The following is a 25,004-nucleotide window of genomic DNA, read 5'->3' on the forward strand; positions in this document are numbered from 1 at the left end:
AGTACATGGAATAGACTCCTCAGGAGAAGATAAACACTCTGCAGCACAGGACACAGAGTCCTTAGACATGGTAATGTGGGATATACAGCCACACACACACAGGAAAATGTCAGATACAATTTCCCCCAGAGTACCTTCAGAGCCAGCCACACAGCGCCCCTGTAGGCAATTATTATGATAAAAGCCTGGCGCTGACTAACTAGCTTTAATAGGATAGTTAGTATTATTATTACACTCCCCCCGTCTATAACACCCTGGTACCGCAGAGGTATAGCTGGAGTTAAGTGGAGGGCAGCGCTCCCTGTCAGCGTCTTGTTCCTATGATCTGCAGGGAGAAAATGGCGCTGGTGAGTGCTGGATCCGCTCTGAGAGGAAGCCCCGCCCCCTGTAATGGTGAGTGGCTTCCCACACTTATTGTTTATACTGGCCTGAGGATTTGTGTGTGTTAACAGCGGGATTAGCCCGTTAACTATGTGACCAGTTTAGGGTGTAATGCGCTGGCTCAGGCGCCCCTCTAGCGCTGCATGTGAATGCTGCTGAGCCTTCCAGGAGGGTAACCTTGTCATCGCTGCGCTCCCACCCTTGTGCTGCCATAACCCGGGATGCCGGCGCTCTACTCATCACTCTTCTTTCTTCTGGCTCTGTTAGGGGGTGGCGGTCGTGCTGCGGGAGTGAGCGGTCGCCTCGCCGGCTTGCGATCAGCACCCTCAGGAGCTCAGTGTACGGTCAGCGGAGTAGAGAACCATTAACTCTTCAGGAAGTTGGTTACTACTCCCCCCCTAAGTCCCACAAAGCAGGGAGGCTGTTGCCAGCAGCCTCCCTGTAAAACAACAAACTCTAAAAAAAAAAAAAAAAAAAAAACCTCCTAGGAGCTCCCCTAGCTGTGACCGGGCACATTTTCTAAACTGAGTCTGGTAGGAGGGGCATAGAGAGAAGGGCCAGCCCACACTGTTAAACTTTTATAGTGCCAGTGGCTCCTAGTGGACCAGTCTATACCCTATGGTACTAAATTGGACCCCAGCATCCTCTAGGACGTAAGAGAAAAAAGCAACAACTCAAGGACCTAGTTGTATAACAAATACATATTTACTAACCCCATCATTCTCTGTAAGAACATGGATTTACTAATGTAGGGGGGTCTAAACTCCAGTCTTCTAGAACCCCCAACAAGTCCTGTTTTGTGGATTTTTTCAGTCATACACACATGAGTTTGTCTATTTTGCTGGGTCAGTAATTGTCCCAACAAGGTCCACAGGGGATCTGTTCAGGATACTGGCGTTCGGGATACCAGCAGTTAAAATACCGATGCTGGTATCCCGGCATGTCAGAATTCCGACCAACCTCTGCTGGGAGTCCTCTGTGGTAAGCCACGAGGAGAAGTTGGGTTTAAACTGCGGGGGAAGAGCTAAAATTAGGCTGCGGGAAATGAAGGGTTAAGGTTAGACTGCAGAGAGATGGAATTAGAGTTAGGCAAGCCCGTGGAGGGTTAGGGTTAGGCTGTGGGAAAGGGATGGTTAGGTTTAGGCGGCGGGAAGGGGTGGTTAGGTTTAGGCACCACCAAGGAGGGTTAGGCTCATAGGTGTGCGCAGGGGGGGTGCCTGGTGCGCACAGGCACCCCCTAATGTCTGGCACCCCGATCTCACATGCCTGATGCAGCGATCGCCGAGCAAGTCAGGACTGCATTACTGACCGGACGCCTGGGTTAATCAAGGGTGCCACTGCCACCGGCTTTCAAACACCCGGCTCCACCTCCATGTACAAAAACAGCGTGATGTGACGTGATTACGTTATGCTGCTCGTACGCCCACCCGCCACATGTCCACCTCTCTCCTTTTATGCTATGCCAACGCCAGCCACTGATGAGGATCAGCATGCAGCCAGCGTTCCTCTTAGGAAGACAAATTCAATACTGGCAGGCGATCGGCAGCAGCATTGACACGTCACTTGTTTTTCCAGCAGCAGCAGTACTAGTCTGCGACTGTCAGTGACAGTGAGTGACTGACTTGTAAGTAAGCTGCTGCAGCTTGCAGGGGAAAGAGAGGCGGAGCCAGACCGGGCTGAGGAGGAGCAGTGTAATTGCAGTGAGTGCCATCAGGGGTGTTTGTTTGGTGCACACCACAACATCTGACAATGTATCTGCTTATTAGGATTGGTACAAGGGTGGATATTTTATATTGCATTGACCGTCAATAGATGGTGCTAGACACGCCCAAAAGGCGGTGCTAGACACTACCCTCCGACAGTGCACCCCCTAATAAAATGGTCTGCGCACGCCTATGGTTAGGCTGTGGGGGTGGGGTTAGGGTTAGGCTGCGGGAATGGAGGCTTAGGAGTGTACGGGTAACGTACCTACCTGACCCGTCAGGATTCTCTGCTTTGGAATGCTGGTGTCGGTCATATGGCCGTCGACATCCCATCTGACCGCATATTGTATGTATTCCGTCCACGGACAGTATACAGAATACATAATCTATTGTCAAATCCCCATAGTGAGGGGACAAGAAAAAGAAACCAGTTATAACTGGGGTGCACACAACCCAACTAACATTGTTAGTTAGGTTGTGTGCACCCCAGTTATAACTGGTTTCTTTTTCTTGTCCCCTCACTATGGGGATTTGACAATATGTCTTAATTTAAACCAGTTGGTAGCACCTTTATCACATATTTTGTGAATTAATTGACACACATGTCAATGTGCCACGTATACTAGATAAGGTACCCCCAACTCTCTCATTACTATAGATTTAACGTATATCTTGGTGCAGGTTACCCTCCAGAGATGGTGGGAATTGAATCTCTCCACCCCTGGAACCATACAAAGAACATATATAGGGGTATATGCAATTAGCGGCGAATCGCGGCAAATTATCGGCCGTTTTTCTATTCGACAGTCTAATTTCGGCAAGTGGGTGCCGAAATTGACCATATACAATAAAAAACGGATTCGACAGTCCCGCTGACGAAAAACGGCCGATTTGACGGATTTTGTTCCGTTTTTTTAAAAACGGGAAAAAAATGGCGTGGGGTCCCCCCTCCAAAGCATAACCAGCCTCGGGCTCTTCGAGCTGGTCCTGGTTCTAAAAATCCGGGGGAAAAATGGACAGGGGGATCCCCCGTATTTTTAAAACCAGCACCGGGCTCTGCGCCTGGTGCAAAAAATACGGGGGACAAAAAGAGTAGGGGTCCCCCGCATTTTTTACACCAGCATCGTGCTCCACTAGCTGGACAGATAATGCCACAGCCGGGGGGTCACTTTTATACAGCGCCCTGCGGCCGTGGCATTAAATATCCAACTAGTCACCCCTGGCCGGGGTACCCTGGGGGAGTGGGGACCCCTTCAATCAAGGGGTCCCCCCCCCCAGCCACCCAAGGGCCAGGGGTGAAGCCCGAGGCTGTCCCCCCCATCCAAGGGCTGCGGATGGGAGGCTGATAGCCTTGAGAAAATGTAAAGAATATTGTTTTTTCCTGTAGTACTACTACAAGTCCCAGCAAGCCTCCCCCGCAAGCTGGTACTTGGAGAACCACAAGTACCAGCATGCGGAAGAAAAACGGGCCCGCTGGTACCTGTAGTACTACTGGAAAAAAAAATACCCAAATAAAAACAGGAGACACACACCTTGAGAGTAAAACTTTATTGCACACCTGCCGACACACACATACTTACCTATGTTGACCCGCCGACTGCCACGTCTCCTGATCCGACGATCCGGGGTACCTGTGAATCAAATTATACTCACCTCAATCCAGTGTCCAGATATAAATCCTCGTACTTGGCAAAACAAATAAACGAACACCCGATCCAGCGGACTGAAAGGGGTCCCATGTTTACACATGAGACCCCTTTCCCCGAATGCCGGGACCCCACGTGACTGCTGTCACCGAGGTCCCTTCTGCCAATCAGCGAGCGCAACATCCTGGCACTCTGCTGATTGGCTGCACGTCTGAGCTGTCAGACAGCGCCTCGCAAAGCCTCTCCATTATACTCAATGGTGGAAACTTTGCGTCAGCGGTGAGGTCACCCGCGGTCAGCGGCTGACCGCGGGTAACCCCACCGCTACCCGCAAAGTTCCCACCATTGAAAGTAATGGAGAGGCTTTGCGATGCGCTGTCTGAGGTCACACGCGCATACAGCCAATCAGGTGAGTGCAACGAAGTAGCGCTTCCTGATTGGCTGAAGGGACCTCGGTGACAGGAGTCACGTGGTGTCCCGGCATTCGGGGAAAGGGGTCTCATGTGTAAACATGGGACCCCTTTCAGTCCGCTGGTTCGGCTGTTCGTTTTCTTTTTTTGCCAAGTACGAGGATTTATATCTGGACACTGGATTGAGGTGAGTATAATTTGATTCACAGGTACCCCGGATCGTCTGATCAGGAGACGTGGCAGTCGGCGGGTCAACATAGGTAAGTATGTGTGTGTCGGCAGGTGTGCAATAAAGTTTTACTCTCAAGGTGTGTGTCTCCTGTTTTTATTTGGGTATTTTTTTTCCAGTAGTACTACAGGTACCAGCGGGCCCGTTTTTCTCCCGCATGCTGGTACTTGTGGTTCTCCAAGTACCAGCTTGCGGGGAGGCTTGCTGGGACTTTTAGTACTACAGGAAAAAACAATATACTTTACATTTTCTCAAGGCTATCAGCCTCCCATCCGCAGCCCTTGGATGGGGGGGGGGGGGGGGGGGGACAGCCTCGGGCTTCACCCCTGGCCCTTGGGTGGCTGGGGGGGACGGACCCCTTGATTGAAGGGGTCCCCACTCCCACAGGGTACCCCGGCCAGGGGTGACTAGTTGGATATTTAATGCCACGGCCGCAGGGCGCTGTATAAAAGTGACCCCCGGCTGTGGCATTATCTGTCCACCTAGTGGAGCCCGATGCTGGTGTAAAATACGGGGGACCCCTACTCTTTTTGTCCCCCGTATTTTTTGCACCAGCACCAGAGCCCGGTGCTGGTTTTAAAAATACGGGGGATCCCCTGTCCATTTTTCCCCCGGATTTTTAGAACCAGGACCGGCTCGAAGAGCCCGAGGCTGGTTATGCTTTGGAGGGGGGACCCCACGCCATTTTTTTCCGTGATTTTACCATTCCATCTAAAAAAAAATAAAAAAAAATTTAAATATATAAATAATACTTGTGCCTCCCAAAAAGACAAACCAAGTACCTAATCCCTTCTAATATAAACAGATATGCTATTACCAATAAAAAAAACACCCAAAAAAAACATGTTTTAAAATTTTTATATTAGATTCACCCACCAAAGTGTGGCGGATTGAAAATTACGAATTTACTGTCTAAAAGCACTGTTGTCGAATTTCCAAACTTCAATTGAATATACTTTTGTCGAATTGCCGCATTTGTACCATTGCAGAAAAGTCGAATTTGACAAATGTCGAATTTCAAAAAGTCGAATTTTAAAAGTCCGTTTTTTTGACGGAAAGTACTGAATTGCATTGTCGATTTTTTTTTTTTTGGCGAAAAAGTCCAGTTTTTCGACAATTTCGGGAATTAGACCGCAATTGCATATACCCCATAATCTGTTGGGGATACTTGGGATCCGGACTATAGATCTACAACGTATAGGTTGACAGTCAATATGTCAACACCATATGGTCGACATGCACTGACAAAGGCCCGATATGGGCAAAAGGTCAACACATGGTTTTTGTTTAGTTTTTTCATGTTTTTGGACTTTTTCCATCCTTGTCTTTCCATGTCACAAATCAAAACCAATGGAAACCTGGTGTCGAGTGAAGCGGAGCAAGACACCGTGCCAGAAGTGTGGTGAGCGAAGCGTAGTGTTTCTACAAATGGTGGTCCCAGATAGAAAAACTATCCACACTAACCTCAAAAATGCAAAGAAAAAGTGTCTCAACCATTTTTGTTCGACCATTGTCAGGTCGACCTTTTCCAGTGTCAACCTTTCAGAGGTCTGCATTTTGCCCATATCGACCTAATGCATGGATACTGTAGATCTTCTATACCACACCTGGGATAGTTGAGGACTGGAGCTGAGAACTTAGCAATGTTTACAATTCTTAGGGCTGAATACAAAGGACTGATGTGTGCTAAGCCTTGGTGAAGTATGTTATAACAAGCTTATTTATAATAGTCAACTACAACGTTTGAAAAAAAAATATTAAAGATGTGTTTCTAACAGAATTCTCATTTTTATATTCCACTCAAGGATTCTGTATTTTGTAATGTTGGGTTTTAGATTAGTTCTTTCTTCATTGTATTTTTAGGTTGATCATTAAGAACTAAATGCATTTTGGTTATTAGAAAATAGATAATGAAAGGTATTACCTGACATGTCAGACTGCTGTGAAATACATGTAATGAGTTTTTTTAGTACATCTGTAGAGGGCTAAAAAGTCATATCTACAACTGGCTCTGACAAGTAAACCTGAAGAATGTGAGCGTGGGGAATGAACTCTTTGTAACCTTTACATTTTTAAAAATAGAAAGTTACAATTTTCTAATGTCGGATAAAACACTGACACTTTCTGAAAGTTCATTTCACAGTCAACTAATCTTGGTTTCTTGTATTCATTATAACCACTGTATACTATATATGGATTTATGCAGTCTCTATTATTGGTAATTATGGTGAAGTGTTGCCCGATAATAAGTACATTACCACTATCATGCTCTCCTCTGAAGAGCTGTGCAGAAGCTTCCAGAGCTTTCCTGGCTGTTTTATGAAGCTCTTTTCTCACCTTGTTTGCGATACCTAAAACACAATAAATAAGACATAAACAAGGCTATCAAACTAATGGTTAGTACATGGATAGGGATTCATTCGATATCGCCGCTGTTGGGATCCTGGCGCTCAGCATAACGGCACCGGAATCCTGACTGCCGGTATACCGTCAACTATTCTCCCTCTTGGGGTGTCCATGATACCTCTGGAGGGAGAATAAATAGTGTGACGCGCGTAGCGCACCACTGTGCCCGCAGCGTGGCGAGCGCAGCGAGCCTGCAAGGGGCTCTTTTGCGCTTTCCCCGCTGCCGGCATTCTGTCGTTCGGGATCCCGGCGCCGGTATGCTGGGCGCCGGGATCCCGACCGCCTGGATATCGTAGTAGACCCCGTGGATGCTGGAGAACAGAAGTCTGCATTGGATGATGGGAAGATTTTGGTGGAGATTTTGCAGAACCAGATTATAAAAATTAGGAATCAGGTGGAAAGGACACATTTTAGATGTGTTCGTTGCAGTGGGGAAGTGTGCACTGATATATAAAAGGTGCGGATATTAAATAACGAGTCTGTACTTGCAAAACATAAACCATACTGTGCGAGTTAAAAAGGGAATGGGGAACAATGACCTTGGACTACACCAAAACGGTTTTACCCCTCTTGCACTGATAATTTGCTGACACACAGCATTCAAAAAAGTTGCATCTTAAAAATGTTTAGTTTAGTTGTAGGGCAACGTGTTAACTTAAAAAAGTTTTAGTTAAATTGAACAAAACACTCACCAAATCTTTCCGTAGGCTAAGGGTGGGTACACACTTGGCTGATATCAGCACGATATGTTGTTATATCGGGCAGTGTGTATGCCCGATTGCACAATCCCATGGGTTGCATGCGATATCTTATGGTCGGCCATGCTGCACGGCCAATCGGAAGATATTGCATGCAACCAGGTGCAATGTAATGAAGGACTGAATGAGGGATCGTTCCAGCGTTCATTACATCATTCTGATGTGTACTGCCAATACGAAATACCGGCTGGCATATTGGCCAGGTACACATTGCTCTAATGTGGACCTGACCTTACAGGGCAGATTGTATGTCAGGTGCATGTGTGCTTGAGTGGCACAATATATTTAGTAATGGTGCAAGGATGTCAAAGATGAAGAACGTCCTGGATGGCCTTGCGCATCAAAAACAAACTAAAATGTGGAGAAAACTGGTTGAATTGACTGTCGATTCGGCATCGAATGATAGCAGAAATTATAAAAATCGCCAAAGAAACTGTTAGGCAAGTTATGACTCAAGATCTTAACAAGACAAAAGTTGGTTTCAAGGCTTCTTACTGCTGAGCAGAAAGTGAATTTGTACAGACATTTTTTTCATTTTATCAAATTCAAGCAAATTCGCATTTGTGATGAAAGATGGATCTTCCAGTACGATCCTGATACAAAACGCCGTTCCATGTACTGGAAAATAAGAATTTACTCACCGGTAATTCTATTTCTCATAGTCCGTAGTGGATGCTGGGAACTCCGTAAGGACCATGAGGAATAGACGGGCTCCGCAGGAGACTGGGCACTCTAAAAGAAAGATTAGGTACTATCTGGTGTGCACTGGCTCCTCCCTCTACGCCCCTCCTCCAGACCTCAGTTAAGGAAACTGTGCCCGGAAGAGCTGACACAACAAGGAAAGGATTTGGAATCCAGGGTAAGACTCATACCAGCCACACCAATCACACCGTACAACTCGTGATAACCATACCCAGTTAACAGTATGAACAACAACTGAGCCTCAGTAACAGATGGCTCATAACAATAACCCTTTAGTTAAGCAATAACTATATACATGTATTGCAGAGAGTCCGCACTTGGGACGGGCGCCCAGCATCCACTACGGACTACGAGAAATAGAATTACCGGTGAGTAAATTCTTATTTTCTCTGACGTCCTAGTGGATGCTGGGAACTCCGTAAGGACCATGGGGATTATACCAAAGCTTCCAAACGGGCGGGAGAGTGCGGATGACTCTGCAGCACCGAATGAGCAAAGGCAAGGTCCTCCTCAGCCAGGGTATCAAACTTGTAGAACTTAGCAAATGTGTTTGAACCCGACCAAGTAGCAGCTCGGCAAAGCTGTAAAGCCGAGACCCCTCGGGCAGCCGCCCAAGAAGAGCCCACCTTCCTTGTGGAATGGGCTTTTACTGATTTAGGATGCTGCAATCCTGCCGCAGAATGAGCTTGCTGAATCGTGTTACAGATCCAGCGCGCAATAGTTTGCTTTGAAGCAGGAGCACCCAGCTTGTTGGATGCATGCAGGATAAACAGAGAATCAGTTTTCCTGACTCCAGCCGTCCTGGCTACATAGATTTTCAAAGCCCTGACTACATCTAGTAACTTGGAGGCCTCCAAGTCCCGAGTAGCCGCAGGCACCACAATAGGTTGGTTCAACTGAAACGCTGATACCACCTTAGGGAGAAATTGGGGACGAGTCCTCAATTCTGCCCTGTCCATATGGAAGATCAAATAAGGGCTTTTACACGACAAAGCCGCCAATTCTGACACACGCCTAGCCGAAGCTAAGGCCAATAGCATGACCACTTTCCACGTGAGATATTTTAGCTCCACGGTCTTAAGTGGCTCAAACCAGTGGGATTTCAGGAAATCCAACACAACGTTAAGATCCCAAGGTGCCCCTGGAGGCACAAAAGGGGGCTGAATATGCAGCACTCCCTTAACAAACGTCTGAACTTCAGGCAGTGAAGCCAATTCTTTTTTAAAGAAAATAGATAGGGCCGAAATCTGGACCTTTATGGATCCTAATTTTAGGCCCATAGTCACTCCTGACTGTAGGAAGTGCAGGAATCGACCCAGCTGGAATTCCTCTGTAGGGGCCTTCCTGGCCTCACACCAAGCAACATATTTTCGCCATATACGGTGATAATGTTGTGCTGTCACGTCTTTCCTAGCCTTTATCAGCGTAGGAATCACTTCATCTGGAATGCCCTTTTCCGCTAGGATCCGGCGTTCAACCGCCATGCCGTCAAACGCAGCCGCGGTAAGTCTTGGAACAGACAGGGCCCCTGCTGTAACAGGTCCTGTCTGAGAGGCCATGGGTCCTCTGAGATCATTTCTTGTAGTTCTGGGTACCAAGTTCTTCTTGGCCAATCCGGAACGATGAGTATAGTTCTTACTCCTCTCTTTCTTATTATCCTCAGTACCTTGGGTATGAGAGGAAGAGGAGGGAACACATAAACCGACTGGTACACCCACGGTGTCACTAGTGCATCCACAGCTATCGCCTGAGGATCCCTTGACCTGGCGCAATATTTTTTTTAGCTCTTTGTTGAGGCGGGACGCCATCATGTCCACCTGTGGCCGTTCCCAACGGTTTACAATCTGCGTGAAGACTTCTGGATGAAGTCCCCACTCTCCCGGGTGGAGGTCGTGCCTGCTGAGGAAGTCTGCTTCCCAGTTGTCCACTCCCGGAATGAACACTGCTGACAGTGCTAGCACGTGATTTTCCGCCCATCGGAGAATCCTTGTGGCTTCTGCCATCGCCATCCTGCTTCTTGTGCCGCCCTGGCGGTTTACATGGGCGACCGCCGTGATGTTGTCTGATTGAATCAGCACTGGTTGGTTTTGAAGCAGGGGCTCTGCTTGACTCAGGGCGTTGTAAATGGCCCTTAGTTCCAGAATATTTATGTGTAGTGAAGTCTCCTGACTTGACCACTGTCTTTGGAAGTTCCTTCCCTGAGTGACTGCCCCCCATCCTCGGAGGCTTGCATCCGTGGTCACCAGGACCCAGTCCTGTATGCCGAATCTGCGGCCCTCGAGAAGATGAGCACTCTGCAGCCACCACAGCAGATACACCCTGGCCCTTGGGGACAGGGTGATCAACCGATGCATCTGAAGATGCGATCCGGACCATTTGTCTAACGGATCCCACTGAAAGATCCTTGCATGGAACCTGCCGAAGGGAATTGCTTCGTAAGAAGCCACCATCTTTCCCAGGACTCGCGTGCAGTGATGCACCGACACCTGTTTTTGTTTCAGATGACAATTCCTGGGCCTTCTCCACCGGGAGAAACACCTTCTTCTGTTCTGTGTCCAGAATCATGCCCAGGAAGAGCAGACGCGTCGCAGGAATCAGCTGCGACTTTGGGATATTCAGAATCCAGCCGTGCTGTTGCAACACTTCCCGAGAAAGTGCTACGCTGACTAACAACTGCTCTCTGGACCTCGCCTTTATAAGGAGATCGTCCAAGTACGGGATAATTATAACTCCCTTCTTCCGAAGGAGTATCATCATTTCGGCCATTACCTTGGTAAATACTCTCGGTGCCGTGGACAGACCAAACGGCAACGTCTGGAATTGGTAATGACAATCCTGTACCACAAACCTGAGGTACTCTTGGTGAGGTGGGTAAACGGGGACATGCAAGTAAGCATCATTGATGTCCAGCGACACCATAAAATCCCCCTCTTCCAGGCTTGCAATAACCGCCCTGAGCGATTCCATTTTGAACTTGAACTTCCTTATATAAGTGTTCAAGGATTTTAAATTCAGAATGGGTCTCACCGAACCGTCTGGTTTCGGTACCACAAACATTGTGGAATAGTAACCCCGTCCCTGTTGAAGGAGGGGAACCTTGATTATCACCTGCTGGAGGCACAGCTTGTGAATTGCCGCCAGTACTACCTCCCTTTCCCTGGGAGCAGCTGGCAAGGCTGATTTGAGGTAACGGCGAGGGGGAGTCGCCTTGAACTCCAGCTTGTATCCCTGAGATACAATTTGTACAGCCCAGAGATCCACTTGTGAGCGAACCCACTGGTTGCTGAAGTTTCGGAGACGCGCCCCCACCGCACCCGGCTCCGCCTGTGGAGCCCCAGCGTCATGCGGTGGACTTAGAGGAAGCGGGGGAGGATTTTTGTTCCTGGGAACTGGCTGCCTGGTGCAGCTTCTTTCCTCTACCCCTGCCTCTGGGCAGAAAGGATGCGCCTCTGATCCGCTTGCCTTTCTGAGGCCGAAAGGACTGTACATGATAATACGGTGCTTTCTTAGGCTGTGAGGGAACCTGAGGTAAAAAAGTTGACTTCCCGGCTGTTGCCGTGGATACGAGGTCCGAGAGACCGTCTCCAAACAATTCCTCACCCTTATAAGGCAAAACCTCCATGTGTCTTTTAGAATCAGCATCACCTGTCCACTGCCGAGTCCATAATACTCTCCTGGCAGAAATGGACATTGCATTAATTCTAGATGCCAGCAGGCAAATGTCCCTCTGTGCATCCCGCATATATAAGGCGACGTCTTTTATATGTTCTATGGTTAGCAAAATAGTATCCCTGTCGAGGGAATCAATATTGTCTGACAGGGTATCAGACCATGCGGCTGCTAGCACTACACATCCATGCTGAAGCAATAGCAGGTCTCAGTATAGTACCTGAGTGTGTATACACAGACTTCAGGATAGCTTCCTGCTTTCTATCCGCAGGCCCCTGTAAGGCGCCCGTATCCTGAGACGGCAATGCCACCTTTTTTGATAAGCGTGTGAGCGCCTTGTCCACCCTAGGGGATGTTTCCCAACGTAACCTGTCCGTTGGCGGGAAAGGGTACGCCATCAGTAACCTCTTAGAAATCACTAGTTTCTTATCGGGGGAACTCCAAGCTTCCTCACACAATTCATTTAATTCATCAGATGGGGGAAAAGTCACTGGCTGCTTTTTCTCCCCAAACATAATACCCTTCTTGGTAGTAACCGGGTTAATAACAGAAATGTGCAATACATTTTTCATTGCAGTAATCATGCAGCGGATGGCTTTTGTAGACTGTGCATTTGTCTCATCCTCATCTACACTGGAGTCAGACTCCGTGTCGACATCTGTGTCTACCATCTGAGCTAGCGGGCGTTTATGAGCCCCTGATGGCCTCTGAGACGCCTGGGCAGGCGCGGGCTGAGTTCCCGGCTGTCCCAAGGCTGCTGCGTCATCGAACCTTTTATGTAAGGAGTTGACACTGTCTGTTAAGACCTTCCACATATCCATCCAATCCGGTGTCGGCCCTGTCGGGGGCGACACCACACTTAACTGCCCTTGCTCCACCTCCACGTAACCCTCCTCATCAAACATGTCGACACAGCCGTACCGACACACCGCACACACACAGGGAATGCTCTGACTGAGGACAGGACCCCACAAAGTCCTTTGGGGAGAGAGAGAGAGTATGCCAGCACACACCACAGCGCTATATAACACAGGGATTTTCACTATAATGAGTGATTTTTCCCAATAGCTGCTTATTATCTTATTTGCGCCTAAATTTATGTGCCCCCCCCTCTCTTTTTTACCCTTCTTGTACAGGATACTGCAGGGGAGAGCTTGGGGAGCGTCCTTCCAGCGGAGCTGTGAAGAGAAAATGGCGCTGGTGTGCTGAGGAAGAAGGCCCCGCCCCCCTCAGCGGCGGGCTTCTCCCGCGTTTTGTATATCTTAATGGCGGGTTTTTTTGCACATATACAGTTTTTCAGACTGTATTATGTGCATAATGTGCCAAAAGGTATTCTTATTGCTGCCCAGGGCGGTCCCCCCCAGCGCCCTGCACCCTACAGTGACCGGAGTGTGTGGTGTGCAGTGGGAGCAATGGCGCACAGCTGCAGTGCTGTGCGCTACCTTAATGAAGACCGGAGTCTTCTGCCGCCGATTTCATCTCCTTCTCTTCTGTCTTCTGGCTCTGCAAAGGGGGACGGCGGCGCGGCTCCGGGAACGGATGATCGAGGTCAGGCCCTGTGTTCGAACCCTCTGGAGCTAATGGTGTCCAGTAGCCTAAAAAGCACAAGCTAGCTGCACGCAGGTAGGTTTGCTTCTCTCCCCTCAGTCCCACGTAGCAGTGAGTCTGTTGCCAGCAGATCTCACTGAAAATAAAAAACCTAACAAATACTTTCTTTCTAGGAAGCTCAGGAGAGCCCACTAGGAGCACCCAGCTCTGGCCGGGCACAGATTCTAACTGAGGTCTGGAGGAGGGGCATAGAGGGAGGAGCCAGTGCACACCAGATAGTACCTAATCTTTCTTTTAGAGTGCCCAGTCTCCTGCGGAGCCCGTCTATTCCCCATGGTCCTTACGGAGTTCCCAGCATCCACTAGGACGTCAGAGAAAACATCATTATGACCAAAAATGAAATAAGTACATCAAAGCAAATCCAAAGCCATGTTAATTGTTTTCTTTGATATAAAGGGTGTTATTTTAATTGTCCACCGGAAGGTGCAACAGTGAATCAACATTACTACAAAAATGTTTTGGAAACTTTGCGGATAAGAATCAAAAGGAAGAGGCCAGAGTAGTAGAAAAAATGGTTTCATACTCCATCAGGACAAGGCACCAGCCCACACAGCTCTATCCGTGAAGCAGTATTTGGAAGAGAAACAGATTGCAGTGCTAGAACACCCTCTATACTCATCAGATCTAGCACTGTGGGAATTCTTTATTTTCCCTAAAGTTAAATCTATATTGAAGGGAACCAGTTTTGCATCAATTATTAAGGTAAAGGAGAAAATGACGGAGCTGTTGAGACAGCTGACAAAGAGCTACAGCATGGTTTTGACCAATGGAAAATAAGAATGCAGCAGTGTGGATGTAGAAGGGGAGTTCATAGAAGGGGAACAGAGTTAAAGGGGTATATGCAATTGCGGTCGAATTCCCGAAATTGTCGAATTTCGGGTCATTTTCGCCCAAAAAAAAAAATTTGCCTATGCAATTCAGTGCTTTCCGACCAAAAAACGGACTTTCAAAATTCGACTTTTTGAAATTCGAATTTTTGCAAATTCGACTTTTCTGCAATGATACAAGTGCTGCAATTCGACCAAAGCATATTCAATTCAAGTTTGGAAATTCGACAGCAGTGCTTTTAGACAGCAAATTCGTCATTTTCAATCCGCCACACTTTGGAGGGTGAAAACAATAAAAAAAAATTTAAACATGTTTTTTTTGGTGTTTTTTTTTTTAGGAATAGCATATCTATTTATATTAGAAGGGATTAGGTACTTTTTTTTTTTTTTTTGGAGGCACAAATATTATTTATATATTTTTTAAAATATATATATATTTTTTTTTTTTTTTTATTGCTGGAACGGTAAAATCCTAAAAAAAAATGGCGTGGGGTCCCCCCTCCAAAGCATAACCAGCCTCGGGCTCTTCGAGCTGGTCCTGGTTCTAAAAATGCGGGGGGGAAATTGACAGGGGATCCCCCGTATTTTTAAAACCAGCACCGGGCTCTGCGCCTGGTGCTGGTGCCAAAAATACGGGGGACAAAAAGAGTAGGGGTCCCCCGTATTTTTAACACCAGCATCGGGCTCCACTAGCTGGACAGATAATGCCACAGCCGGGGGTCACTTTTATGCCGTGCCCTGCGGCCGTGGCATTAACTACCCAACTAGTCACCCCTGGCCGGGGTACCCTGGGGGAGTGGGGACCCCTTCAATCAAGGGGTCGTCGTCCCCCAGCCACCCAAGGGCCAGGGGTGAAGCCCGAGGCTGTCCCCCCCCATCCAATGGGCTGCGGATGGGGGGGCTGATAGCCTTTTGTGATAATGAAAAGAATATTGTTTTTTCCAGCAGTACTACAAGTCCCAGCAAGCCTCCCCCGCAAGCTGGTACTTGGAGAACCACAAGTACCAGCATGCGGGAGAAAAACGGGCCCGCTGGTACCTGTAGTACTACTGGGGAAAAAAATACCCAAATAAAAACAGTACACACACCGTGACAAGTAAAACTTTATTACACACTGCCGACACACACACTTACCTATGTTGACACGCCGACTGCCACGGTCTCCGACGATCCGAGGGTACCTGTGAAAAAATTATACTCACCTTCCACTGTATGAAAATTGTTTGGCAATACGGGTAAAAGTAAGAAACTCCGGGAGATCAGGAAACCATGCCTCCCAGGTTTTCTTCCATGAGCCAGAAAAAACAGAATTAACCATATCATTATAGAGATACCGTATCTTAAACTTGCACTGGGAAGTTAGGGTGAAAAGGGAAAACAAAGCTGATGGACAGGACGAGTCCATAAAAGAGTCATAGGAACCAGAAACCTTCTTACTGTTAATATAATGCCTTACTTGTAAAAATAAGAAAAATTGAGAGTTGAGAACATCATACAAGTCTTTGATTTGTTGGAAGGCGTACATGCCACTCCCCGGGTCAAAGACATTCCGAATCATGGCTATACCCTTGGATTTCGAAGAAAGGAGGTATGGGGTCATAAGAAATGGTGGTAAGTCCGGGTTACCCCAAAGAGGTGGACATTTAGTTAAGAAGGGATTTGTTCTCATGCGTTTGTGGAAGACAGACCACGCTCTATAGCAGGGGTGTTCAAACGTTTTGCAAATATGGCCAGATTTAGTGAGGTGAAAATGTGTGGGAGCCGACCAGATACACAAATGCCCCCAGCAGTGCTGCCAGATACACAAATGCCCCCAGTGCTTCCAGATACATAAATGCCCCCAGTGCCAGATACACATTATATGCCCCCAGCAATGCTGCCAGATACACATATGCCCCCAGCAGTGCTGCCAGATACACAAATGACCCCCACAGTGCTGCCAGATACACATTATACAGTATGCCCCCAGCAGTGCTGCCAGATACACATTATATGCCCCCAGGAGTGCAACCAGATACACCAATGACCCCACAGTGCTGCCAGATACACATTATACAGTGTGCCCCCAGAAGTGCACAGTGCTGCCAGATACACATTATACAGTATGCCCCCAGCAGTGCTGCCAGATACACATTATATGCCCCCAGCAGTGCTGCCAGATACAAAAATGCCCCCAGTGCCAGATACACATTATATGCCCCCAGCAGTGCTGCAAGATACACAATATATATACCCTCATAGTGCTGCCAGATACACAAATGCCCCCAGTGCCAGATACACATTATACGCACCCAGCAGTGCTGTCAGATACACATTATTTGCTCCCACAGTGCTACCAGATACACATTATATGCCCCCAGCAGAGCTGCCAGATACACAAATGCCCCCACAGTGCTGCCAGATACACATTATATGCCCTTAGCAGTGCTGCCAGATACACATTATATGTACCAAGCGGTGCTGCCAGATACACAAATGCCCCCTAGCAGTGCTGCTAGACATACAAATGCCCCAGCAGTGCTGCCAGGTACACAAACGCCCCCAGTACTGCCAGATACACAAATGCCCCCAGGGCTGCCAGATACACATTATATAACCCCAGCAGTGCTGCCAGAATCATCCATACACAATGTGCCAATACCCCTAATCCCCCCTCCCTCCAGCATACTGCAGCATCATCCAGCACTCCTGCCCCCATCACCCACACACTCACCGGAAAAATGGCAAAAACTTCACAGCTTCACTGTGGCGGCCGGCACCCCTACCCACTCCAGACAGCACGAAAGCCGGAAAGTCCTTCTGCCTCTCCTGGGAAGGTAAATGCGCACTCGCGGGGCCCCTCCATCAGCTGCTGCTGGGACGCCACTGGATTGCGCTGTTCTCACTGTGTGTCCCGCCCACTGGCGTCCCGCATCTACAGAGGCTGCGGGCCAGTGAAAATGTGAGCAGACGGGAAATGTGAGCAGAGGCTGCAGGCCAGTGGAAATGTCAAGACAGGCCGCAACTGGCCCCCGGGAATTTGGACATGCCTGCTCTATAGGTATCTATAAATAAAACATTATGTTTGACCCCCTCAGGCAATTTGTGTTTCAGCAAATGCAATAATGCTGCTGGAGAATAAGGCGCAAGCAACGTTTCTTCTAATGACAAATTAGTAAAATATGACTGGTTTAAACACCAATCCGATATATACTGGATTGCAGCAGCACAGGAGAAGGTGTAAATGTCAGGAAGACTGAGACCACCTCTTTCATTGGGTAAAAGCAACCTGACCCTGGCTATTCTTGTTTTTTTATTATCCAGATAAATTTCTGAAATATAGCATTACATTTATCTTGATCAGATTTAGACAATAAGACAGGCAACATTTGTAGTACAAAAGGCAATTTGGGAAACAACACGCTCTTAATGACAGCCAACCTACCACTAATCGACAAAGGCAATGACATCCAATTTTTAGCAGTCTGGCCTATTTTAGCAAATATCAGGTGAAAATTAGCCGACTAGAGATTATGTACATTAGGGGTAATAAGAATACCTAAATATTTCAGATGAAAAGTCACCAAATGAAACAAAGAGAGTGATGGGCATTGTGGTAAGAGGTCGGGCCTAGTCGAAGGAAGTACTTCCGATTTAACAGGAGTTACTTTATAACCAGCAAAGGAGCTAAAAGTAGAAATTTCAGATAAAATAGCTGGAACCGAGACAGAAGGTTGAGACACAAATAATATGTCATCTGCAAAAAGTGACAACTTGAGTTCCTCCCTGCCCACTTTAATACCTACAAATGAGGGATTAGTCCGCAAAGCTATAGCTAGGGGTTCCAAGGCAAGTGCGAACAATAGAGGAGAAAGGGGACACCCTTGCCTGGTGCCCCTGCGTACAAATATAGGATCTGAAATAAAATTGTTCGCCACCAGACAGAGGCCGAATTCAGTAATTTGATTAGGGAGATGGTTTGGGGCGAAAAAGCAAAATTGCGGAGAGTTTCATAGAGGTGAGCCCAAACCACTTCATGTATTGCTTGCTCAGCGTCAAGTGAAAGCAATACATGAAGATCATCTATATGAATAACGTCTAGATTTTGGAGGACAGCTAACACCTTCCAGATATTGGAGACAGCATTGCGGCTCCAAACAAAACCGGTCTGGTCTTGGTGGACCACTGACGGGACCACCCTCCTGAATATCTCCGCTAAAATCTTGGTGAAAAGCTTATAGTCCACGTTTAATAATGATATAGGATGGTACAAACTGGGAAGAGTAAGATCCCTTCCAGGTTTCGGCAAAACCTTAATAATTGCATCACTGAAGTAGGGTGGGAGCTGGCCACCTGAGAGAAAGGAGTTAAAGAGATCAGTCAAAGGTTGGGATATCGAGGATTGAAGAAGTTTATAAAATTCCCCAGTAAATCCCGACTCTGGGCCTTTCCTAGTTTAAGATTTTTGATAACTGAAAGGACTTCGTCTTCCAAGATATGGCGAGTCAGTGTGGCTATTTGTGAGCCTGCTATTCTAGGAAGTGAGATTTTACTCCAAAACATAGATTTGTTATCAACATCGATAGGATCCTGAGAATACAAGTCAGCATAGAATGAATGTAAAACCTGTATAATAGATGGACCTGTCGTGTGTGCTACCCCCATAGAATCTGTCAGAGATAAGATAGTAGAGTTCGTTCTTTCACTCCTCAAGAGATTGGAAAGCAATTTACTATTCTTATTGTCACATTTATGAAACAAAAACTTATTAGACCTGACCTTGGTATCACCCACCTGTTGCACTAGAGAATCAAATGCTAATTTAGATGCTTAATACTGCAGTTTATGTGTGGGGAAGGATCTAAGGGTTAGATAAGGCTTAGATGTGGTCTAAGGGTTAGATAAGCCTGCGTAAAAGCTGCCTGAGAATCAAGAAGGAGCGATTGCCTATGCTTTTTAAAATGTGATGCATACGATAAGATTTGGCCATGGAGAACCGCTTTGGCAGTTTGCCAGTACAAGGTGGGGTCTGAGACATGTTCAGAATTTGCAAATACATAGTCATTCCAAGGGGACTGCGGCATATCTTTAAATGGGTTAGAAGCAGCTAGGGGGGAGGGGAAGCGCCAAATCCTACACTTGCCTGAGGGAGCCAAAGTGGACAAAGTAAACCAAATTAGAGCATGATCTGTCAGACCCAGGGTTTCTATATCAGAGCTGTCTATCCAAACCGCCAATTCTGAAGCAAGTAACAAAATAGTCAATTCTAGAATACACGTAGTGAGGAGCAGAATAATAAATAAAGTCTATCTATAGGGTGTTGCATCCTCCAAATATCAACCAGATGCAATTTTCGAATCAAATAGGTGATACCAAACTTACTCATCTGGTATGGTAGGGAAGCATTGAATTGTCTGTCCACTACCATATTCATATCACCTCCTAAAATCAATTGAGAATCCATATGTGGAATCGGATACAACATATTAACAACATTAAGAAAAAATTTCTTATAATATGACGTGGGTGCATATAGATTACAGAAAACATATTGTATACCATAGATCTCAACCTTGATAAGCACATAGCGCCCATTCGAATCCGATTTCTGCAAAGATATGGGCAGAGGAATACCCTTTTTTACTAGAATGGCGACACCCCTGGATTTGGAGTTATAGGAAGCAAAATCCACTACTTTGTGCCCCAACATTGATAGCTTTGGATGTTCCAAATTAGTCAAACGAGTTTCCTGCAGAAATGAGACATCTATTTTATGAAGGTTTAAATAGGAAGAAGCTTGAGCCGCTTAGCTGGGGAGTGTATACCCTGGACATTCCAGGAGCAAATTTTAAGGGTACTCATGGGCTAAATGACTCATGGAGTAGATTTGCAGAGATCAGATTCAAAATAGGTACAACAAAAGACATTGCCTGTGAACAATATATAGATGTCACACCAACACCCAGCCACAGATAACACATTTTCACAAATATACAGAGAGGGTACCAAGAATGGGAAAAGAGCAGCAAAACAGAGGAAAGAAGGAAAGAAATGGGAAAAATAGAAAAAAGAGAGCAAAGGAGAGAAGCAGAAGTCTGCCAAAAGCCCACACTGCGCCAGCAGGCGACAAAACACAATAGTACACTAAACATAGCCATAGCGTCTGGGAGACACCACACAATAAACAGAATAACCATAATCCCACAGGTCCCACGCTAAGTGACCCCAGCCCCTCGACTAAATAACCGTGGGGATACTCAAAAACATCACACGAAGCTGTAGCAACCGACTGAAGCTGTGCTTCCATAACAACAAAATAACAAAATAACTGAGCTACAGACATAAAAACTAAATGAATATCAGCAGACAGAGGGGGTCATTCCGAGTTGATCGTACGTAGCAACTTTTTGCTGCTCATGCGATCAACTAGACGCCGCCTATGGGGGAGTGTATTTTAGCATAGCAGGACTGCGATTGCTTGTGCAGCCCTGCTGTGCAAAAACAGTTTTGTGCAGAACAAGACTAGCCCTGCAGTTACTTACCCTGTACGATGGATCCAGCGATGAAGGTCCCGGAATTGACGTCAGACAACCGCCTGGACACGCCTGCGTTCGGATCTCCACGCCCGGAAAATGGTGAGTATCCGCCCCGGAACGCCTCCCCGCTGTCAATCTTCTTGCGATCACGCTAGCGATCACTTTCTTCTTTCCTCTGGTCATTGCTCGGCGACGGCCGTCGCTGGGCAACGACGCATGTGCGCATTGCGGCCGCCGTGCATACGCATTTCTGACCCGTTCGCACCGCAGCGATGAACCGCTGCATGCGAACGGGTCGGAATGACCCCCTGAAAGAGCAGAAGACAATGTAATCAGCAGTGACACATTCAGGGGACATCAGTACAGCACAGATATCACCAGGTTCAAGTAGATACGGAGTAGTCAGTCGATAGTTCCCCGTCTAAATAGGCCATAGCATCCGCAGGTTCCAGAAAGTCTTTAAAGTCCTTGAAATCCTAACCTCTAAAGATACGGAGTCTCGCTGGTAAAAGAAGAGCAAACTTGCGTTGCAACTGAACCAGTCTAGACCAAACGGGTGACATATCTTTACGCGCTGCCGTTCAAATCAATGATTTATGTGCAAAGTTCAGGCACCAGAAGGTGACAACTCGTGGGTGTCTAGTGTCTCGGGCAGGACCAAGATGATGTGCCCTTTCAACATTAAAATCTTTCAGAGCACCGTGGAGATCCAACATATGTAAAAGGTCCGTAGACAAAAATTTGTAGAGATTCGGGCCCTTAACGGATTCAGGGAGGCCCGCGATTTCGCATGGAACGGTTCTCTAAATCATCAACCTTATTAATGAGGCGGAGGAATTTTTTCATAGCTGCCCTAACAAGTGGCAAACACTAGGGTCCTGTACTTGTAGATAAATATATATAGAAATATGCAAACAAGCATTCAGGATACAGTTCAATGAAGTGGAGACATGAGGAAAAACACTGTGCCTTGAACGTCAATATAAGTGCACAGGAGGGAGAAATATCAGAAGAGGTCAGTCACATAGAAACATCAATATCCAGCAGAGAGATGTAACTCAGAAAACAGAGGAGGCTGGAGTCCCAGTCAGGATTTTATATATCAGCATTCATGACCCCCATAATATGTGCCAAACAGAAAATAAGAATTTACTCACCGGTAATTCTATTTCTCGTAGTCCGTAGTGGATGCTGGGAACTCCGTAAGGACCATGGGGAATAGACGGGCTCCGCAGGAGACTGGGCACTCTAAGAAAGAATTAGGACTACTGGTGTGCACTGGCTCCTCCCTCTATGCCCCTCCTCCAGACCTCAGTTAGGGAAACTGTGCCCGGAAGAGCTGACACAATAAGGAAAGGATTTGGAATCCCGGGTAAGACTCATACCAGCCACACCAATCACACCGTACAACTCGTGATACTATACCCAGTTAACAGTATGAATAACAACTAAGCCTCACTAACAGATGGCTCATAACAATAACCCTTTAGTTAAGCAATAACTATATACAAGTATTGCAGACAATCCGCACTTGGGATGGGCGCCCAGCATCCACTACGGACTACGAGAAATAGAATTACCGGTGAGTAAATTCTTATTTTCTCTGACGTCCTAGTGGATGCTGGGAACTCCGTAAGGACCATGGGGATTATACCAAAGCTCCCAGACGGGCGGGAGAGTGCGGATGACTCTGCAGCACCGAATGAGCAAACTCAAGGTCCTCCTCAGCCAGGATATCAAACTTGTAGAATTGTGCAAACGTGTTTGATCCCGACCAGGTAGCAGCTCGGCAAAGTTGTAAAGCCGAGACCCCTCGCACAGCCGCCCAAGAAGAGCCCACCTTCCTCGTGGAATGGGCTTTGACTGATTTAGGATGCGGCAGTCCAGCCGCAGAATGTGCAAGTTGAATCGTGGAGCAGATCCAGCGAGCAATAGTCTGCTTAGAAGCAGGAGCACCCAGCTTGTTGGGTGCATGCAGGATAAACAGCGAGTCAGTCTTTCCGACTCTAGCCGTCCTGGAAACATAGATTTTCAGGGCCCTGACTACGTCCAACAACTTGGAGGCCTCCAAGTCCCGAGTAGCCGCAGGCACCACAATAGGTTGGTTCAAATGAAACGCTGATACCACCTTAGGGAGGAATTGGGGACACGTCCTCAATTCTGCTCTGTCCATATGGAAAATCAGATAGGGCCTTTTACAGGACAAAGCCGCCAATTCTGACACACGCCTAGCCGAAGCCAAGGCCAAAAGCATGACCACTTTCCACGTGAGATATTTTAATTCCACGGTCTGAAGTGGCTCAAACCAATGTGATTTTAGGAAATCCAACACAACGTTGAGATCCCAAGGTGCCCCTGGGGGCACAAAAGGGGGCTGAATATGCAGCACTCCCTTAACAAACGTCTGAACTTCAGGCAGTGAAGCCAGTTCTTTTTGAAAGAAAATAGACAGGGCCGAAATCTGGACTTTAATGGATCCCAATTTTAGGCCCATAGTCACTCCTGACTGTAGTAAGTGCAGAAATCGACCCAGCTGAAATTCTTCTGTGGGGGCCTTCATAGCCTCACACCAAGCAACATATTTTTGCCATATGCGGTGATAATGCTTTGCTGTTACATCTTTCCTAGCTTTTATCAGCGTAGGAATGACTTCATCCGGAATGCCCTTTTCCATCAGGATCCGGCGTTCAACCGCCATGCCGTCAAACGCAGCTGCGGTAAGTCTTGGAACAGACAGGGCCCCTGCTGTAGCAGGTCCAGTCTGAGAGGCAGAGGCCAAGAGTCCTCTGAGATCATTTCTTGTAGTTCCGAGTACCAAGTCCTTCTTGGCCAATCCGGAACGATGAGTATAGTTCTTACTCCTCTCTTTCTTATTATCCTCAGCACCTTTGGTATGAGAGGAAGAGGAGGGAACACATAAACCGACTGGTACACCCACGGTGTCACTAGAGCGTCCACAGCTATCGCCTGAGGGTCCCTTGACCTGGCGCAATATCTTTTTAGCTTTTTGTTTAGGCGGGACGCCATCATGTCCACCTGTGGCCTTTCCCAACGGTTTACAATCAGTTGGAAGAATTCTGGATGAAGTCCCTACTCTCCCGGGTGGAGGTCGTGCCTGCTGAGGAAGTCTGCTTCCCAGTTGTCCACTCCCGGAATGAACACTGCTGACAGTGCTATCACGTGATTTTCTGCCCATCGGAGAATCCTTGTGGCTTCTGCCATCGCCATCCTGCTTCTTGTGCCGCCCTGTCGGTTCACATGGGCGACCGCCGTGATGTTGTCTGACTGAATCAGCACCGGCTGGTTTAGAAGCAGGGGTCTTGCCTGACTTAGGGCATTGTAAATGGCCCTTAGTTCCAGAATATTTATGTGTAGGGAAGCCTCCTGACTCGACCATTGTCCTTGGAAGTTTCTTCCCTGCGTGACTGCCCCCCAACCTCGGAGGCTTGCATCCGTGGTCACCAGGACCCAGTCCTGTATGCCGAATCTGCGGCCCTCTAGAAGATGAGCACTCTGCAGCCACCACAGCAGAGACACCCTGGCCCTCGGGGACAGGGTGATCAGCCGATGCATCTGAAGATGCGATCCGGACCATTTGTCTAACAGATCCCACTGAAAGATCCTTGCATGGAACCTGCCGAATGGAATTGCCTCGTAAGAAGCTACCATCTTTCCCAGGACTCGCGTGCAGTGATGCACCGACACCTGTTTTGGTTTCAGGAGGTCTCTGACCAGAGATGACAACTCCTTGGCCTTCTCCTCCGGGAGAAACACCTTCTTCTGTTCTGTGTCCAGAATCATACCCAGGAACAGCAGACGTGTCGTGGGAACCAGCTGTGACTTTGGAATATTCAGAATCCAGCCGTGCTGTTGTAGCACTTCCTGAGATAGTGCTACTCCGACCAACAACTGCTCCCTGGACCTCGCCTTTATAAGGAGATCGTCCAAGTATGGGATAATTATAACTCCCTTCTTTCGAAGGAGTATCATCATTTCGGCCATTACCTTGGTAAATACCCTCGGTGCCGTGGACAGACCAAACGGCAACGTCTGGAATTGATAATGGCAGTCTTGTACCACAAAACGGAGGTACACCTGGTGAGGTGGGTAAATGGGGACATGCAGGTAAGCATCCTTGATGTCCAGTGAT

At 47.4% G+C, this 25,004-nt stretch overlaps 1 protein-coding gene across 2 annotated transcripts in view; it reads right to left on the reverse strand.

Moving 5' to 3' along the window:
- The window catches only part of SERAC1 (serine active site containing 1), a 408,753-nt gene that overhangs the window by 160,504 nt on the left and 223,245 nt on the right, over positions 1 to 25,004 (reverse strand). The window contains exon 5 of one of the 2 annotated variants that reach the window (XM_063917651.1): positions 6,628 to 6,720. The exons of the other annotated variant lie outside the window; for it this stretch is intronic. Coding sequence (XP_063773721.1) covers positions 6,628 to 6,720 — 93 coding nt within the window. The remainder of the gene's footprint in view (positions 1 to 6,627; positions 6,721 to 25,004) is intronic. 2 annotated transcript variants of the gene reach the window in all.

Source organism: Pseudophryne corroboree, chromosome 4, assembly GCF_028390025.1.
Source record: "Pseudophryne corroboree isolate aPseCor3 chromosome 4, aPseCor3.hap2, whole genome shotgun sequence".
Classification (NCBI taxonomy): domain Eukaryota; kingdom Metazoa; phylum Chordata; class Amphibia; order Anura; family Myobatrachidae; genus Pseudophryne; species Pseudophryne corroboree.